General features: G+C 39.7%; 1 protein-coding gene across 17 annotated transcripts in view; it reads right to left on the minus strand.

Moving 5' to 3' along the window:
* NRCAM (neuronal cell adhesion molecule) overlaps nt 1-19,736 on the minus strand; it is a 324,369-nt gene that overhangs the window by 95,322 nt on the left and 209,311 nt on the right. For 7 of the 17 annotated variants that reach the window (XM_053608903.1, XM_053608902.1, XM_053608898.1 and 4 more), the window contains exons 4-5: nt 3,586-3,797; nt 1,448-1,465 (exon numbers count right to left, since the gene is read on the minus strand). In XM_053608903.1, the coding sequence (XP_053464878.1) occupies nt 1,448-1,465; nt 3,586-3,676 (109 nt within the window). In that variant the 5' untranslated portion in view covers nt 3,677-3,797. Of the gene's footprint in view, nt 1-1,447; nt 1,466-3,585; nt 3,798-19,736 lie in introns of those variants that run through there. The other 10 variants (XM_053608905.1, XM_053608904.1, XM_053608901.1 and 7 more) reach the window with 4 other exon arrangements.

The following is a 19,736-nucleotide window of genomic DNA, read 5'->3' on the forward strand; positions in this document are numbered from 1 at the left end:
TAGCTGGGACTACAGGTGCCCGCCACAACGCCTGGCTATTTTTTGGTCATAGCTGTCATTGTTGTTTGGTGGGCCCGGGCTGGATTTGAACCTGCCAGCTCAGGTGTATGTGACTGGTGCCTTAGCCGCTTGAGCCATAGGCACCGAGCCTACAATTCACTTCTTAATGATCGTGTCTCTTTTACTCCTGAATAGCAATAAAAGATTCAGAGCAAAAAAAATAAATAAATAAAAGTAGTATCTATTGCCAGCTGCTAGAAGGATTAAGAAAATAATCTGCATAAAATTCTTAGCACAAGCCAATGTTATAACAGTTCAATGATATCAACTATTTTAAAATTATTATCATAATCATTTTTATTTGGACATAATTCACCTATGAATGATCCTTTAGGCTTTGAGAGTATAGAGTTTGGGACAATAGAAGGAAGCCTGGAATCCTATACCCAGGGAACAGTGGACATAGGCAGCAGCAACAGAGATTCTTTTTTTTGTGTGTGTGGTTTTTGGCCAGGGCTGGGTTTGAACCCGCCACCTCCGGCATATGGGACCGGCGCCCTACTCCTTGAGCCACAGAGATTCTTTAGAGTGCCATAGCCTAACTCCCTGTGCATTTCTGGGAGTGACAGAGGTGAAGATTTGCTGGTTTCAAATGCAGAGCTTCTTTTCTTGTGCTGGGCTGGCGTAGATGCTGCTTCTAACTGCTGGGAGTTTACCTTCTGGATGTACCTCTGAACAGTGCGTAGGTCACTCGACAATTAACTAACGTGTTGCAGTCATAAGGGGAAAAGTAGTCTTACATAATTTTCCTGGTTAATCCAACATCAAAGAAAATTTCAAATGCCTGAAACTTGGCTATTTTTTAGTGAGAAGATAGATGCCTAGAGCAAGTCGCTCAGAAACTATGTGAGTGGAAGCTGCTTGTCTTGTGCACTCTTCAAGACAATGTTCAACTTTGTGGGGTTATTCTACTTATGATACCTCAAAACACTACACAGTCCCAAAGGCTGAAGACGTCTGAGAGACACACAGCTGCCAACTTGGGCAAAGCTGCTGAGCACCCACCTTCTAAAAGACACCAGAAGACTTATCTTTGTTCTAGAAAGCATATCATAGGATGTAGAACCAGATAATTATTCTCTCTAAAATTTGAGAATTTTCTCATTGAGTTACATCAGATGTGAACAAAGCTTGGAAGTTAGTAGAGCAGCATACTGGTAAAAGGAAGAACAATATCCTGGTCTTCAGAATTCTTGCAGATAATATCTTACATTTGCTTTTTTTGGTATTTAAATGCAATGCCTGGCTATAGTGAATACACATGTTTAAAAAGGCACTCGCACCAAACATGAAATTGTGCACTTAAGTCACAGTATTAATTCAAAAAAACCCACAAAGACATGGTCAAATTTTCACACTGCCTAGTAATTTATAGAAAGACACTTACAGTCTTCAAGAAGTTTTGCTTTTTCCACATCAATATCAGCAGGTGAGTGGGCAAAAAGGATTAAAGAAAATCAGATGTTAGTAAGAAGAACCCTAAAGATAAAAGGCATTTAGTCTATTTGATGTCACCTAAAAACCTGCATAGTGCACATTGAGGCTGTGAAGTTGGAAGAGAAAAAGAAACCCACATTAATGGTTTTGTTGACTCCTCCAGCAGCGCGGAAGAACAAAACCAATGCTGTAGGCAAAAAAAGATTCTTCCAGGAATAGGACCGGCTAATTCTATTCCATACATGTTGCGCCAGATAAGTAATTATGTTCAATTTGAAAAATAGTTGAAATCTACAATTAATTTGAGTTATCGCATACTGTGTAGTGTCTGATCCTATTATCTCAGACATCACTATGCATAGGGCATTTATACCTAACAATGGGACACTGTTACAATGACAGTGCTCCATCCAACCTAAGTCCAGCACTGATTTTAGATTTTTATATTTCTATGGTTAACCTCCGAGTCAGTAAAGGAACTTTTTAGACTGTTAGCATATTTATGCTTCAGAATTCCTCAGGCACGCATGGGTTGCTGGTGGTCATGCCAAGGAGTCACTCATGTACCGGAGAAAGGGTGTAAGAAATAGGGATAGGGAAGAAATTACGTTAGCATGCGATTCAAATCATTCCACAGTGCCGGCTATTGTTACTACTTGAGAGGGTTAACGTAGGAGTGCCTGAGTTATCCCTGACTTTCTTTTCATCATGGTTACGCCTCTTCTCTATTAGCAGTGATAATTGAGTTAGCCATAGGTGACTGTTTCCCTCTGATTGTTAGATTGAGCAGTCAGATTAAGAGGGAATATATTTAACACAAGAGAGAACAAAAGCATTTTTCTCAAGTGCTTTTCTTCCTCTCCTGTGTATCTGTCAGGGCAAAGGCTCACTTAGGCAGTCTTAATTCAATGGGCTTAAGCAATCATACATAATTTTGAAAATTGAAATTAAGCTCATTGAATACGTATTTTTTCAAAATAAGAAAATAATTGCATTTTATTGTGTTTTTAACTATAGGAACACAGCGAAGGAAGTTAACAAAGACTGAGGCAAACCACACTTCTTCTTAATGTCTTCCCATTGGCAATTGCAACCTCTATGGCAAAAAACAAACAAACAAAAAAAAAAACCCACATCCCAACAATTGAACAGCCCTAGGAAAGCACTATCTTCCTTGTACCTTGGAAAGCTTGCCAAGCAGATGTTCTATTCAGGAAGCTAATGGATTTAAAGAGGTCATGCCATTAGGGATAAAGAGAAATCAATTCTGAAGTACAGTAATTGTCCAGATTTGAAATTCTGCTTTCCAGTATAGAAAAAGTGACTAGTTGGAACCCAACATTATCTTTAGTTTTCACAGTCCGGCCACCCAAACCATGGAGAGTATAGCATATATATATTTTACTATGTATTAGGAAAAGAGTGGGTGAACACAGTAGCTGTTGTTTGTTCCATGACAGTGTTTTTGTAGATTATTTGTTTTATCCTCAAAATCTGTACCTTGGTTTAAACCAAATTATACTATTTGCTAGGGTCTAGATAAGATCTGTGTTCTAGTTCTAGACTCATATTTAAGATTCAAAAGTAGAAACTGAAATGTGGGTTGGGTCAAGAGAAATGAATTATGAGTGGTCTGGAGATTCCAAGGGGTATAGGGCTGGCAGAGAGAAAGCAACCCCCCATGTTTGAGGAGCACTAGTGGGGAGGCAAAGGGGTCCCTGGACGTCTCCATGATCCTTTTGAAGTGGTCCATTTTAGTTTTCTTGCAGGTCTGCTTTATCAAAGAGAGGACCTAGCTATGGAACAACTCACTCCTTCTCAGGCCATCCCAACCATTTCACACAAAAGGCACCTGACGGCAGAAAGAAACAGAAAAACAGAAGGGAGGAACAGTGCATCTGGCCATTTCAATGGCCATTTCTATGGTGGGAGTCTTTAAAAACACCAGATGGTGAAGGTAAAAGCCAAATTAATTTTGATTAGCTTTTCAGTATCACACAGACACCTTCGTTCAGGAGGTTCAGAGTGATAGTGAATGCCAGGAGGCTTGGACTCCAGGCCTAACAGCTTTAAAATGTTAATACTTACGATCAAGAGGTACTTCCAGTGCACCAATCATCTGGCACAGGAAGAGAATCAGGGGCACTCTGCCTGCAGATAAGCGCTTCTTTCTCGGCATTATTTTAAGCTGCGTTAGCTTAACTCCTTCTGAGACCCACAAACTGAATTTCCTTTTCTTCTTTCACAAAATATTTTGTGGACCTTCGTGCTCAGCGTTTAAATAATTTTCATGCAGGGAACTGAAAAAGGATAGAGTAAGAATAATAATTATAAGGTATTAAAAAGCAGGAAATGAAGAACAGAAGTTTGTAGCACAGGAAATCAGCCCTGTATTATACATGAACTCTAAAAGAAAGCTAACTTTTAAATATTTAACTCCCAAGGCTGGAATAATCATTTATTCATAGATGAGCTAAATCAGTTCAGAAATACGTATATGTGGTGATGTCACACTAAACCTATCTTGTTTACTGTCTTTACAGTTTTTCCATTTTAAATGGAATTTGTGTTGTAAGTGCTCAGAGACTATCATGTAAGTCAGGAAAACTTGGCTTTCAAACCACTTAGGAAGTGGATCACTTTCATGGAGAGGTCTAATGGCTTCTCCATTCCAGAGATTATCTCTGGGAAAGTTCAGGACATTGTTGCAAATTTGCTTCAGACTGAAACACTGATTTACCATCTGAACACCAACAATTCAGGTCTTCTTCATCCCTCACTAGACTATAACAACAGACCAGGCCTTCCTCTCTGTGGTCACCCTCCTTAACAGAATAGATTTATTTATTCCTTCTAAGCAGTCTGCTTTGGTTAAATATTGGTAGTAGCCATATTTGATCTATTTTATAAAGAGTCTACTACATCCTTAAACAAGTATTTGAAAACCACAGTACTTTCAGATTTATAAACCTCAATTTATTCTACAAACCTTACTTTTCTTCTATTTCCATATAATTATTATGTTTTTTTATTTTATTTATATTTTTTTGCAGTTTTGGCCGGGGCTGGGCTTGAACCCGCCACACCCAGTATATGCAGCTGGTGCCCTACTCCTTGAGCTACAGGCCCGCCCCATATAATTATTTTTTGTTGTTGTTTAAAGATTTGTTTCTGTTTTCTTTCTTGTGTCGATCCTTCAGTATGCCTCACATTTTCCCACCTTCTTGCTTATTCTACTCTCTTTGTCTAGAATACCTTGTCCACCATATTTTCTTATCAAAGTCCAATTTATTTATAAAATAAATAAATAAATCAAAAATAAATAAATCCAATTTATTTATAAAAATAAATAAATGTGATCAGCTAAAAGATCACATCCAAGAAATATTAGCTGATCACCCCAAATAGAAGTCATTTCACTACCATCTCTGAATTCATGAAATTCCTTGTTTTAAGTATCACATACATTATATAGGTAGCTATATAAATAAATAGACCATTTATATGTATATCAACATGTGCGCTCCTCTACTCCTTTGGCAAGGACTGTGTCTCTCTCATCTTTGGGTCTCTCTCCCATCACCTAATATACTGTGCTTGCCCCTGGAAGTGTTCACTGCACAATGGAGAACATGAGCATAAACAGAATAGAGATTTTTTTTGTGGATTTTTTGTGTAATCGTTTATTTCTATTATGTTCATCTTTCCCACTAAACTGCAAGTCTCCTCAGGGAAGAGACTATATCTGTCCTGTGCCCCACTGCATTCCCAGTGCCCATGATGCTGCCTGGCACATGGTGGGGAATACATAAATATTTTCGGGGGAAAAAATAAATGAAAGGAGGAAAGAGGGAAAAAAAGGAGGCTTAAGATCTTTGGAGTTGAAGTTGTATTCAGGTGGATGGTGTGACCATGGTCTACTGAAGGCTTATTGATATTATTTATATTTATGGTTTAAAAACCAAACCCTTGTCAATATGGCCAAATTAGTTGTAAGATCCTGTCTGAGTTTAAATGTATAAAAGAAATATCAAACAAAATATCAAATGCTCCTCCCCATGTATTTTGCTAGCTATTGAGTTCTGACTAGAACATGGTTAAAATTGTAGTAGGAGACTATTTGCAAACAAATTTTAAAAAAGAACATGCTACATGTAAATATTATACTTGTATAAGAATTATAGTGTGAATAAAACATCCTTATTGTGTGGTTTCATTTAAAAGCCAGGAAATCTGTCTTTCCGTACTCTGAAATACAAACATTTATGTCCATTAAGCATCGAGAAGCAGATGTAAAAGCTCACTCAACACTTCCTACTAAAATACAAACCAGTCTTTTTGGGACATGTAAAACATATCTGTAGCATTTAATAAAATTTACTTAGATCTCTCATGACTCCTCTATTGAAATGCTAATTCAGAATTCACTCAAAAACTTCAGAGAAAATAAAAATAAGTAACAGAAATAGCACTAAAACAAGGTGATCTTACGTATTATACATATGAAGAGAAAACATCAGAGCCAAACCCTGAGGAAACAGTCTACCTGTCTGATTCCTGCGTCTTACCAAACAAGCTCATTCAATTTAATTGCCAAGCTTTCTGAGTAAGGCCTGAATATACTTTCCAAGTGAGCCAGAGTAATGATAAACAGTAAAAGCCCTTTCATGTTTCATATCAATAAGTTGTAATTCCTGTAAGAACTTAAACAACTACATACAACAGCTCTGATAAGTTCTTCTTTCATTTAGATTGCCTGGATGCCTAAAATATTCATCCTTCATAATAGAGAAAATCATTAGACAGCATCATTTAAAAAAAAAAAGTCAATCAATCTTCTTCACTTTTTAGAATATGCAGAGCATAAAATACTGCACATTAAATCATGGTGTTTTATAAAGAAAAAAAACAAAATCTTAAGAAAATTTGAGAGAGAACTTACTTAGAGACGAGTAAATAAATCCTCATACTTCTGGGAAGTTGTGAACGGGGATAGCTGAAGATGACTCTCTTCAGAAGTTTAAGTTAACTTGCATATTAGCTACAAATTGCCTCTAGAGTAGGTTCTGAGGGGTGGACAAAGCAATGGTTCAGCCTACCCTCTGATTCCTGCCCACAGAGAATTACCCACTCCTCCTACGGATGACCTCAAGGGTGAAAATCCGAGCATGTAAGGACAGCAGTAAGTCCCCAGCACTCAGTCAAACTGAAAATCAAATACGGCTCCTGAAGACTGAGCTTTCTGTCAAGCAAGAGTAATGTACTCTGTACATTGCGCAGAGAAAAACTGCTGCTCTGTACTCCCAGTATTGATGTCAACGCCCTGCCCCACTGGAGCCCATCTGCCTTGTACTTTACCTTAGAGAATGATGGTCATTCTTCCCTAAGTGAGAATCAGGAACTGGAACTAAATTGTTATGTAATTACACTGCAATGAATAAAATCCCAATTTGAAATAGCAGGATCACTTTTAGTAAAGGCTAATTAGTATGTTACTATACTACTACTTGTAATTTGCAAAAAGATATTTGCCATAGACATTCTAAAACATGCATGAATGGGACCAATGGCAGGTTCATCTTATGAAAATAAATCACTCTAATATTCAAATTCACATATGTTGTTAAAGAGAACGAGAATAATGATAAACAGTCAAGCACTTTCATATTTCATTTAACTTCATTCGAAGCAACTTTTCAGATGTTACCTAAAGGACCCTTGAAATAGAAAGTGAAGAAAGCTCCCCTTTTCAGTAAACTGGTCATCATTATGCCATTTGAGGGTTCCTCCCTTCCTGGGTCTCAGATTCATATTAAATCATAGAGCAAACGTTTCCCAACAGAATGTGCTGTATGTTTCAAAAGGAAAGCGTGAAGTCTCCACATCAAGTCTGAGAAAAGCAGCTCTCCTGTTGCTTACTTAAGAAATCTTGTCCTTAGAAAGAAAATAAAATCTTTCTTTTTCTCTCAAATGAAGGATGAAATGGTTTAGTGAAAAAAGAAATCAGTTAAATCAGTTCTCTCCCTGGTGTTGCCTGTCATTTCATTCTTCTCTGTGTTTTTCAGCATTCTGACATGGGTGGGTTCAACACAAATTGCACACATAATACCATCTACACTCTCCAAGCCAATAAACCAATATGCTTACATGACTGGAAGCCTTTTAACCACTAATTATTGTTCTGTGACCCATTGGTGGCTGGCCTCACTGACAGACGACTGAGTGGGTGTGACATCATCTTGACTGTGTGAGGCATTTTTCAGCAGTCAACTCCGCAATGGTCACTTCTTATATTTTAAATATTTACCCTGAGGAATAAGCACATGAATGCCCATTCCCAGCCCCATGCTTGCACTCTCCAATCACAGATTTTGAATCTGAGAGTGTGGAGGAAAGCTTAGAGACAAATAGACAGTAACTATTAATAATTAATGAAAAAAAATCACAGTGATATCTATACAACTACATAACCACAAGCGTACCTCAGAAAAAGTAGTTTGGGATTACAGGACTATAGAGAGTAAAATGATCAAACAATAAGGCAAACTATATAAAGCTTTAAGGAAAATGTTTCTAATTTCCTTGGTACAAAGGAATCTCCCACCGTAGAGTTTCTATAAACAATCTGGCAACTAGAATCTGTTCACCTAGGAAAGGTGAACGTTCAGCAGGTAGCTTTTACTGAAATAACAGACAACTGAACACATCCTGATAATAGCTCAAAATACCACTTCTCAGAACACCATACATGTGTTATTTGATATTTATAAAAACCCAGAACTTAGGAAAGCAGGTATTAAATCCATTTAACAAATGAGAAGAAAAAACCAGTCACAACGGCTACAATGCAGTGAGCCCCTTCCATGAACAAGGCCTCCTCCAGCATTAATTTATCTCATCTTCCCAACAACTCCAGAATGTAAATTCTGCACATTCCCCAACTTATAAGGAATCCAAGGTGCTGGATGGCACCTCGCTTAAGGACACATGCACAATATGTGAAGTGTTGCGTGAATCGGTGCGGCAGAGGAAAAGTCTTCACTGACATGCCTGTGAGAGGGGAGACTGCTGCTCATTCAGGCAGACAGCCCCTAACTTTCTTACAAGCTTATATACTCTTAACAATACTAAGTTCTGCATGTATACATTCTAATAATAAAACTAATTGGCAGCCAATAATTTATATGATAAGAGTACAAAGAAACCGTACAGAGCAACCACAAAAACTTATTCAGCCATTTATCTGAGAAAACAGGTGCAGCATGTAACTGAAATGCACATTAACTTATCTTACGTTCCCCTTCCAAGGCCCCTTCTAAGAAATTCCAGAGACAGCCAGACTCTGCTTGCAGAGTCTGCCTTCTGTATGACTAGCTTACTAATCAGTTCGGAGGATCTTAAAGGAACATCCTTTCATATGGACTCTGAGAAAGCGTCTTCAAACATAACTCAATGGCACTTGAAGTTACATTAAGGCTACAGTGAAGTTTCAGATCGAGAGCTCCAGTTCTGAAGAGCTCTGGACCTTTTAGCCTTCTCACATGGCCAGGCTCTGAGAGGTCCCTAGCACTCCCTCCTATATCCTTTTACTTTTCAATTATACAAAAAGCAAACAAAACAACCAAGTTTAGTCATTAATGCCAGAAAAAAAAGCACTAATAGTTTCTGAGTATCAACAGGGCTTCACAGTGTTGCCCACAGCACAACTTCAGGGGCTCCTTCCCACTGGATTTCATGGGAATAGAGCTGCCTGGAATTGTACCATATGCTGGCCCCTCTGGTGGGGAACAGCAAGTTAGGATATACTTTAAAAAGTTAATCTTAAAAGCAGGCAATATACACAGGTGGTAAAATATTCATAAAGTTCAAATGACCACATTATACAAAGTAAGCAAACCAAAACCCAATTTCTCCCTTGGGAAGCAGTCATAAATTTTTTAAATCCTTCTGGAGATGGATTCATGCATAAAGAAACACAAAAATATATTAAACAATAATTTAAGGATGTTTTAGATTTAAAAAGTTTTTCTAAAGCTTCTTGGATATTGATGTTAGATCATCAAAAATTCTGGCGTCTTTCAATGAAATCTAGCCCTTTTCAGCATGCAAAATTACATGGATGCTGGCCTTTTCATACCTCTTTTACTTAGACAGCAGTTACAAGAAAGAAAATAGTAAAATATGAGACAATGACATAATTCAGAAACCTCAGACAAAAGCTAAAGCACCATTAAGGAAAAGTCCATACATGTCAGACTAATAGTGATCGTGACCAAGGTTAGCACCTGTCCCATGCTTGTTCAGCCAGCTATCTGATGACAACTGTCAGGATCAGCTTCCAGGATGAGCCAGCTTCTTGGAAATGGAAGGATGATTAGAGTAAGAGAGAAATGGAGTATTTCTTTGAAAAAGACAGGAATGTCCTTCCTCATCCTTACTTCCCAATCCAATCACAATTAGCTGAACAGAAAGGGGAGGATCCTTCTCTACCCTGAACGCCTGCCATGTTCACAGTCTTTCTTTCTGTGTTGACCTCACCACCCTGACCGAGCCTGGGAGAACCAGGGTGGGTGTCTGAACAAAGGCAGGCAGCCATGTAGAGCCAGGGAGATGACGTGGCTACTTGAGAAGAACTGAAGAGTGACCAACTAAGTAGCCACAAATTCCTTTCTCATGGGGAGGGTGAAAGAGTGAGTCAGCAGTTTGGAGCAGGAACAAAGGCCAAAGGTCAAACAGAGGCAAGACAGCATGAGAATCCATGAGTAAGCAGAGGATATGAGGTGCCAAGAGCAGAATGAAGCCAGTGGGCAGCAAAGGATCCGTAGAAGCAGAGACAGAGAGGAGCTGAGTGACCTTGGCACCAGACAGTTGATAGCAAACATCTGCTACTCTTGTACTATGATAACCAGGCCTCTCAATCTGTCAGTATCCCAAACAATATTCCAATTCTCTATGAGGTTTGCCAGAACAGTGATTGTGGTTAAGAAGTCTTCCTGTGTTTCTCCTGCCTTGTGTATGCTACAATAATCCTTCTTTATTAACATGGTAGCTAGACTGTTACATTGGTGGCATGTAGAAAGTACGTGTCCCAGTACCTCTTGTATACTCCCCTATTACAATAGGTCTGAGCTTGGGCATGTCACATGGTTTGGCCAAGGAGATTTTAGCACATATTATGTAAGCAGGGGCAGGGTGAGCATTGCACACCGGGGCTTATGCTCTTGTAATGTTGTTCTCACTGGGATGTATGAGGCATACGACTGATGATCAGAGGCCAGTGGAAGGAGACCCTGGGAGATGAAAGACCATCTTTGTGAGTCCTAGCTGAGCTCTCAGACTCAGTGAAGAAGTGACTTGTTAAACTACATGCAACTGAAGAACAATCCTGTCAACCCCCAGGATTTATGAGAAATAAACAAATAAGTCACAAAATTTTGGAATGGTTTTGTCATATAGCCATGATGATCCAAATGCACAAGATTCCTTAGAAAATCATGGCTAGAACCACAGGAATTCTAGCTGAATAAGTAGTCTGGTGATGCAGATTTTCTTCCACCTATCATCTTGGGCTTTTTCTAAATACATTTCCGTGTGTGTGTATGTGTATTTATATATACGTACATATATATATACACACATACATACCAACATGTACATATATATATGTATATGTATGTTGGTGTAGCCAAAGGACACAAATGGAAGTTACATTTCTCAGACAAAAATTATACTCAGAATAAATAGAAGACAGAGAACATTGACCATTATTTTGATTTATACTAAAATAATTGTGGATTATGCCTAACTTTTTCTTAGGCATTATATCAATTTACTTGTAATGCAGAAAAGTAAAACTTAAGGTAGAGAACAGGGTGAGAGAGCAATGTTGTTGGTCTACCCCTCCAGCCTCCCTATGTCCATGAATCATACTAGTATTCCAATAGAGCTTAGACCCCGCTTCTGTTACTCCCCTTCTCCCGCCATACAGGGAGTCTGAAAAAGGCAGGAGGAGACAAGCCAGATAGGCCTATTCCTTTATCACAAGGTCCACTTCCCAACTAATAGAAACAAAGCTCCAATTTTTTAAAATGGAAAGTAAGAAACTGCTCTAAAGCTGAAATCTGAGAGATGGAAATTTGATCTGGAATACATGTCTCGAGAGTAACATATTTGGAAACATTTGTAGAATCACTGAAACAAGATCTGGCTCTATTTCTCTTCCTATAAACTGAGATTTCTATAAATATCATTGAAAAGATGTAAGGATAAGAGACAGCTTATTAAAAACTTAGGCAAAAAAAAAAAAAAAAAAGGCCATACAGGATATTGGTATTCTAAACATGCTACCCCTTATCTACTAGTCAAGAAAAAAACACAAGGCTAAATGGCAGCCACGTAATAGTAGGAAACAGCATTTTGGAATGCCTGGCAGGCTTGTCACTTTTGTAAAAAATTACATCACATTTCAAAGATAAACCTTATTATTCTTGCTGAACAGTAGACACCATTCAGCATCAGGATGTAGTACACAGGTCAAAATATCAATGTGAGCTCTCTTCCTAATGGGCAAGGCGGGGTGCTAGTACAGGGGGAAGAATGAGCTGGGAGAGAATTCACCTATACCGTGGTCAGAAATTACCCAGAAGCCTCAGTGTTTAAAACAATGCAGCTTGTATCTCATCCATGCTACCGCCCCCATGCTGGGGTTCCACTCTCCATCCGGAAGTGATGCATGTGGAGGATTTAGTGAGCCCTGTTCTCTCTGCCTCTGAGAGCATGCCCTACCCACAGCAAATCTGAAGTGCCTTTTCTGGGAAGTTTCAGAAGTGACATCCTACATGATGGCTGCCTTACTGTCGCTTCTCAGTGGTGAGTCATGGGCAGGATGATGGTGGGAACAAGAGTTGATGGACGTGTGGGTGCTGGTTGACTGAACCACCTCCTCTGTCTTCCAGCTGCATCTGTGAATCATTCTTTTCCATAACTTGGGCTTTCCCTAAACCATGGGCCTGGGTGTGAGGTTGGGGGAGGCACAAGGAACATCACTCCTGCCATGCCACAGATTACTATAATTTTCACAGCAACATTTCAGAATAGATTTTGCCAAGGTATTCAGGCTGTCTGTAATCACAACAGAACCATGAAAATGAGAAAGAAACTGACATGACATGAAGAATTTTATTTTCCACTTGCTATCAGCGCTAGGGAAGGTATATTATCATAAACCAAATAGCTAGAATCCTTCATTTTCCAGCCAGAGGCTATGTTATATAAAGAACAAATCTCAGTCACTCACTGATATGCATTTTGTACTACAAAGGATTTACCAGCAAAGCAGCAGAGTAATGCATGAAATATTTAACTCCTGGTGCATTTAATTTCCTTTAAATGGGCTATGTGAAAATCTGCATTTGTCAAAAATAAATAAATCACCAAGCGACCATTTGTTTGCAAGAAAACTTATCAGATTTACTCCACACAGCATCCTTCTCTGGGGCATTTAAGAATATAATTCAGTTTCCTGGAAGTTAAATATTAACTCCTCAGGAGACCCCATTCTCTGTAAAAGGTAAATACATAAAAGCATGAATATGAGAAACAACATTCTCTGTGTAATGTGAGATTTAATCAATCCAACAGTTTAAATTAAGAGCTCTGAAATATTCTGCTATCTATGCTAAAAGACACTGATTTCTCAGGAACCACTATGAGAAAGTCACACTTCTTTTCACTACCACTTAAATGACTATACAAGAAGAATATATTTCATTTTGATGGTGTAAAAGAAATACCCATACAAAGAGCAATTTAGGGATGTCAGTATTCTTAGTCAAAGCATCCAGCCCCTGGAAGAATCAGGGTGCATTCTAGTGTTTATCAAAGTTGGTTGATAGAGTTACTGACTCTTTGTATCTCCTCAGTTGAGTTTTCATGGAATTTTTTTGTGTGTAAACTAAGTATTTATTTCCTAAAGACCAATATTTGTACCCTTCTGAAAAGAAAGTTGGGAAATAAGAAGAGTGAGCTGGGAGGACAAAGGAAAAAAGCAACGAAAGAAGAAATGTTGTAGTTTTGATACAGTTCAAAGTGACATTGTGGTTAGTCTTATCTTTTTTGTTCATTTAGAAATTGTGGTAATTCACAAAAAAATGGCTGAAAAATACGTATGAAAAATAATTTCTTTAGGTATATTAAAGATATCACAAAGATTTTAAGTGCAGTGTTTATGTAGAACAGAGGTTTTCAACCTTCCTAATGCTGCGCCCTTTATTACAGTTCCTGCAGGTCGCGATCCATAGGTTGAGAACCGCTGATGTAGGAGATCCTCTGTAAGGGCTTATGCTCAGACCATCTCTAGGGTCTGCTCTCGACCTATGAGGGCCAAATAAACCAGCCACCAACAGCGACAGCTACTGAGATGCCATAGCAGAAGGTAAGAACCAAGACCAGAAATTAGAAGAGGAGAGCTGAGTATCAGATTCTTCTAGGCAGCTGGTTATAGGGACTAGCACAGGCAGGAATGGAGAAACGAGTATTAGCCACATGGTACTGTCTGAACAATGAGAAGGATGATGCCGACAGGCCAGGCAAGTCTGTGCCTATCCCCTCTCAAAGCTGAGCAGGCTTGGGGCTCTCCGTGGGGGCTGAGCAATGGTCTGAGGGACCCTCGCAGGATCTGTGTCTAGGGAAGCCAAATTGGGCAACATCTTGGAGAGAAGTCAATTCAAAAGCCGGGTACAGCATCCGCAGAGTTTAAAAATGAAAGGGCTGGGTCAAGAACAGAATCTAGGTAAGAGGCAGCAGGAAGGATACCAGGGAGAACACTGAGAGTAAGATGTGAGACCAGGGGCTGGAGGAGACAGAACCTGGAAACATCCCTGGAGTTGGAAAGGATGAACTGCATATGGTTTTTATAGGGTATTGGGTACAAGGGTTGCTCAGGGATGGGCAGAAGAAACCGTCCAAGGTCTTATCCCTGCCCGGTCACCTGGCTGAGAATGAAGCAGGCCTTGGGTACCCTCTTGCCACACCCCACTAGGCCAAGGGCAGCATCTCAAATTTGTCCAATTTGTCCAAGGAAGGCTTTCAAGGTTTTTGTTTCCTTCAAGAATTTTAAATGCGTATTTAGGTCCTTCTAGAATACAAAACATTAATTGTTGATCTCTAACTTCTTTCATAAGCCTTGTAGAGAAAAAAAGTCTTTTTTTTTTTTTTTTAGAAGACCTAAATATTCTTTTAGAAAATGCTGAGCAGATTTGTCAATACTCAACGGGAGCTCAGTGTTAATCTCTGATCTTTATCAAAGTCGGTTGTAAGAATAGGATAAATAAATGCTCGGTGTTTTTTCTCTTACATTTAGCTAAATCAAGAGACCTAGTTCTTATGTAAAGCCTTTTAAATTGGATTAAGCTATCAGGCAGACAAGCAAGAGGCAGGAAGGAAAATCAAAATCATGTTTGAAAAATGTGTTTTTTGGTTTCAACTAAGAGTGAGGGTTTGGATGCAATCAGCTATGCTTTACACATTTCTGAGAAAACTTTGCTCCAGAGCAGGGAGCAAGTGATAATAATCTTTACCCTGGATGCTGAAAATTTTAAGTAGAGGGAAAGTCTACAATAGTGAGGAAAAAGCACATGCTGTGAACAGAAGGCTGAGAGGACTGCCAGACGGGGCATTTCTAAAACCACACAGGTTAAAGGGGAGAGTTCTCATTTTTTACTTAGAAGCTTTAAAGCAGCATCAGAAGAGCCATGTCTAAGAACACTCAGAATTCCCGGTAGGGTTGGTTTCAAACATTTTATTTAAAACATTTATAGAGCATATTAAATTTCTGATACTGAGGGGATTCAAATGTGAAGTGCTCAAATCTGGCCTTGGGAGAGGGGCTATATAAGAATATAACTAAATGCAAAACAATGTGACAAGTGCTGGACCAGCTGCAGGATCTCAGCCCCATGAAAGCACGAAGTAGGACGCATCCAATTCTACTCAAGAGGGAAGAGGAAAAGATTTTGGAGGAGACACCTGAATCTACCTTTCCCTGGCAGAGGAGAGGGGAGCCATGAATCAAGGCAAAGGGCACGGTGCATTTCTGGCAAGTACTCAGATAGCACTGAAGGATACAAGGCGGGGGTCGGGGGAGGAGGGAGGCAGAAAGGTCAAGTTTGTGCCAGTCGCTGTCTTACTGATTGAATTTTGTCTTTATCATAATATTAGATGAGTTTCAAAGTACTAAGCTGGGTAAGTGAGTCAAAGAATTTTTCTTTCCAAAGGAGCATCAAGGGTGCCATCTTCTCAGGCAAAGAGTAAGTGGAATGTGCAGGGAGTTGTAGAGGATTCAATTAAATTTAACTCAATAAGCTGACAAACAATTATGTGCAGATCAATGGATGCCTGAGGCTGGGTGTGGCCAGAGAGGAGACTGATGGCAACTAGGCAGGAGGGAACTTTTCTGAGAACCTTGCTCAGAAGGATGCACGATGTAGGCTGCTGGGTTTAAGTTATAAGTTAAAATGACAAGAATATATTCAGCCTCCTGCCCCCTGTCATTACCACAGCCAGGATACCAGAACACGAATAGAGGCTGCCAAACCTCCTGTTGTGGCATCCAGTAGATGGTTATTGTTTTAAAGAATAAAAGTTCCATAGTTTTTCTATCCTTAATACAAAATGTAAGAGAATATCTCTGTGACCTTGGTTAGACAGGTTTCCTAGATACGACATCAAAGGGGAAAAAATTAATAAACTGAACATCATCAAAATCAAAGACATCTTCAGAAGACATAAATAAGAAAAGGCAAAGATAAGATCCAGTTTAAGAGAAACATATTTACATATCATATATCCAAAAGGACTTATACCAGTAAAAATAAGAAGACAAAACAAAAATAACAAAGTAACAAAACAAAATAACAAAGACGGGCAAAAATTTCAAAAGCCGCTTCTCCAAAGAAGATATACAAATGTCTAATAAGCACATGGAGAGATACTCAATATTATTTGTCATTAAGGAAATGCAAATTAAAACCACAATGTGATACTGCCATACACACACTTGAATGGCTATAGTAGAAGAAGAATAATATCCAGTATTGGTGAGGATGTGGAGAAACTGGAATCCTCATACATGGCTATAAAACATAAAAACACAGGCACTGGAAAACAATTCGGCAATTTCTGTTTTTTTTTTTTTTTTTGTAGAGACAGAGTCTCACTTTATGGCCCTCGGTAGAGTGCCGTGGCATCACACAGCTCACAGCAACCTCCAACTCCTGGGCTTAGGCGATTCTCTTGCCTCAGCCTCCTGAGTAGCTGGGACTACAGGTCCCCGCCACAATGCCCAGCTATTTTTTGGTTGTAGTGGCTATTTTTTGGTTGGTTCAAGCCCACCACCCTCGGTATATGGGGCCGGCGCCTTACCGACTGAGCCACAGGCGCCGCCCTCGGCAATTTCTTAAAAATTAAACATTCACTTACTATACAACCTAGCAATTCTACTCCATTGCCTAAGAGTAATGAAAACATATAACCACGCAAATATTTGTAGGCAAATTTACATAGCAGCGTTATTTATAATAATTAAAAATTGGAAACAAATTCAATGTTTGTTTCCAAAAAAATGGTAAAAGGATAAATTGTGGTATGTTCATATAATGGGAAACTACTTGGCAATAACAAAGAAAACTCCTGCTACATGCAACAACATGCCACATTGATAAAACCTCAAAACCATGCTAAGTGAAAGAAGCCAGACACAAAAGGCCATATATGATTCCCTTTACGGCAGAACACCACGGTTGACCACCTCCCTACATGGACCACCTCTGTAAGGTGAGCTAGTTTTCATAGACCAGACACGCACCACATGTACATGTCAGTACAGTAGGCCCCGTTCCTTGTGTTGACCACCTCGTCTGTTGACCAGTGTGTTAAAGTCCCTTGGGTGGTCAACTTACAGAGGTTCTATTGTATATGAGTCTTTTTAGAAAGACAGAACTATAGAATCAGAAAACACATTAGTGGCTTCCAGAGGTTGGGACAGGAAGGAAGAATGGCAGGAAGAAACTTTGTCAGCTGATGGCAATGTTCTGTAACTAGATTGGAGTGAAGTTTGCACAACTGTTGTGTTAAAATGTACCAAAACTCATCAGACTATAAGATGGGTAGATTTTGTGGTATATAAATTATACCTCCATAAAGCTGTTTTCCAATTCAAGATACCTTTCAAAGATGGGCCCCTGGACTTTTTCCCCTTATGCTTCCCATATAATACTCTCTGTAGTCCCAGCATATGTTAAGTGTATCTATTTAAAAATAAAGACCACGAAGCAATATTGAGAGATGGCAGACAGTATACGAGTGTAGGAGCCTAACTGAATTAATAATAGCGATTTTATGAGAAAACATGTAGACAGGAGCCAAATCTAATGAGAATAAATAAGTCCAACGAAAATAAGCTAGATTTGTCGTTTTCATAACAAAACGTTATTTCTATCACCATCTGCAGATCAGTTTCCTTAATAAGAGTTGATGACAATTTTCAGTATTCTATGACAATTTTTACGGTATGTTAGGACTCACATCCATGCAAACTCGATTTCAAAATCAAAATTGGCTTTTCATTTCACATTCACTTCCAGTTCATGGAAGGCATGTGAGATATTAAAGCCCAAGTCAGGCAGAGAGGATCTGTTCCCTCAGGAGTCTCAGAGGAAAGCACCTGCTCCCCTCTCTCCTTTACACGCCACACTGCTGCCTCCTTATCGCTCGGCGTGCTGAGGATTACAAACACTTTTAAAAGTCAATGTTACTTATTTCTATCTCCCCAAGCAAAAATAAAACACTAAAAGTAGAGATTAAAAAAAAAATCTTATCAAACTCTGACTCAGTTTCTGAGAAGTCCATTTGCTCACCGAGAGAAGGAGCCTGGGCCTCTGGTCTGCCTGTGTGCTGCCCATGGGAGTTTTGCCAGTTCCCTCCTCAGCTCCAGGGCTTAAAGATGCTCGGGTAGTCCTTTTCTGAAAGTCTGCTAACACAGCAATAATCCCCTCCGACCACAATCCTCCCCTACAGCGCTTTCTCTGAATTATTCCCATCCGGCCTGTTCTTCAGCCTCACTTTTCTCCCACTCTCTGAGAATTATCTTCTCACTTTCTCCCCTTTCCAGTTTAGGTCCCATGGGCTACCCTGCATTTTTCTGAGCAGTCTCCTCAACTCCTTTAGCCCCTTATTTTTGTATCACTACATTTTTGTCTAGGGAAAACCGCAGTTTGGAAGAGTCGTGCTTATAATGACATAAAGGCCAAATTCCCCATGCGGCATATGCCAGCAGAGTAAAGAGATAAAGTAGAGAGCGGATGGGCTCTGGAGTCCGATTCTAGTTTAAATCCTGGCTCTGTTGCTCCAAAGCTGTGCTACATTGGTTATGTTAAATAAGCTCTCTGATCCTTCATGACCTCACCTGTGAAATGGGGCCAATTTAGCTACCTCTAGGGAGACTGAGAGGACATATAAGAAAAGTATATAACGGGTATAGTAATGAATGGGGAGTTTATGGACCTTTAGTAAACAGGGACCATTGTAATCACAAGGCCAGTCACGAGGTGGCCTCTGCTTACCTTTCTATTCTTTCTTGTTACTTGCTTTGTCACAAGCCTAATGAACAAACGCACTGATCTCCATGCCTTTCCCTGATGTTCCGTCTGCCTAGAACACTTTCCACTTTACACCTGATTCCCATCCTCTTCATGGCCTGGATAACACCTGCTCATTTCTGGAGACTCAGATAAAATGTCAACCTTCAGAAGTGGGCTGTTAAAAACAAAAGCCGCTAGTCACAAGTAGCTCTTTACGTTTAAAGAGGCCCAGACCCACAAGGAGGAGTCTGGACACTTTCAGAACCTGGTCCTGAATGGCGCTGGCTTCTTTTGCTTCAGCAAGCCCAACTCTGGACCATGTGGCCAAGATTTCTCGACCTCTAAGAAAGGGAATTAATCGGCTCTGTGCCTGTGGCTCAAGCGGCTAAGGCGCCAGCCACATACACCTGAGCTGGCAGGTTCAAATCCAGCCTGGGCCCGCCACACAACAATGATGGCTGCAACCAAAAAATAGCCGGGTGTTGTGGTGGGCACCAGTAGTCCCAGCTACTTGGGAGGCAGAGACAGGAGACTCATTTGAGCCCAGGAGTTGGAGGTTGCTGTGAGCTGTGATGCCATAGCACTCTATCCAGGGTGACAGCT

Source organism: Nycticebus coucang, chromosome 11 (genome assembly GCF_027406575.1).
Source record: "Nycticebus coucang isolate mNycCou1 chromosome 11, mNycCou1.pri, whole genome shotgun sequence".
Taxonomy (NCBI): domain Eukaryota; kingdom Metazoa; phylum Chordata; class Mammalia; order Primates; family Lorisidae; genus Nycticebus; species Nycticebus coucang.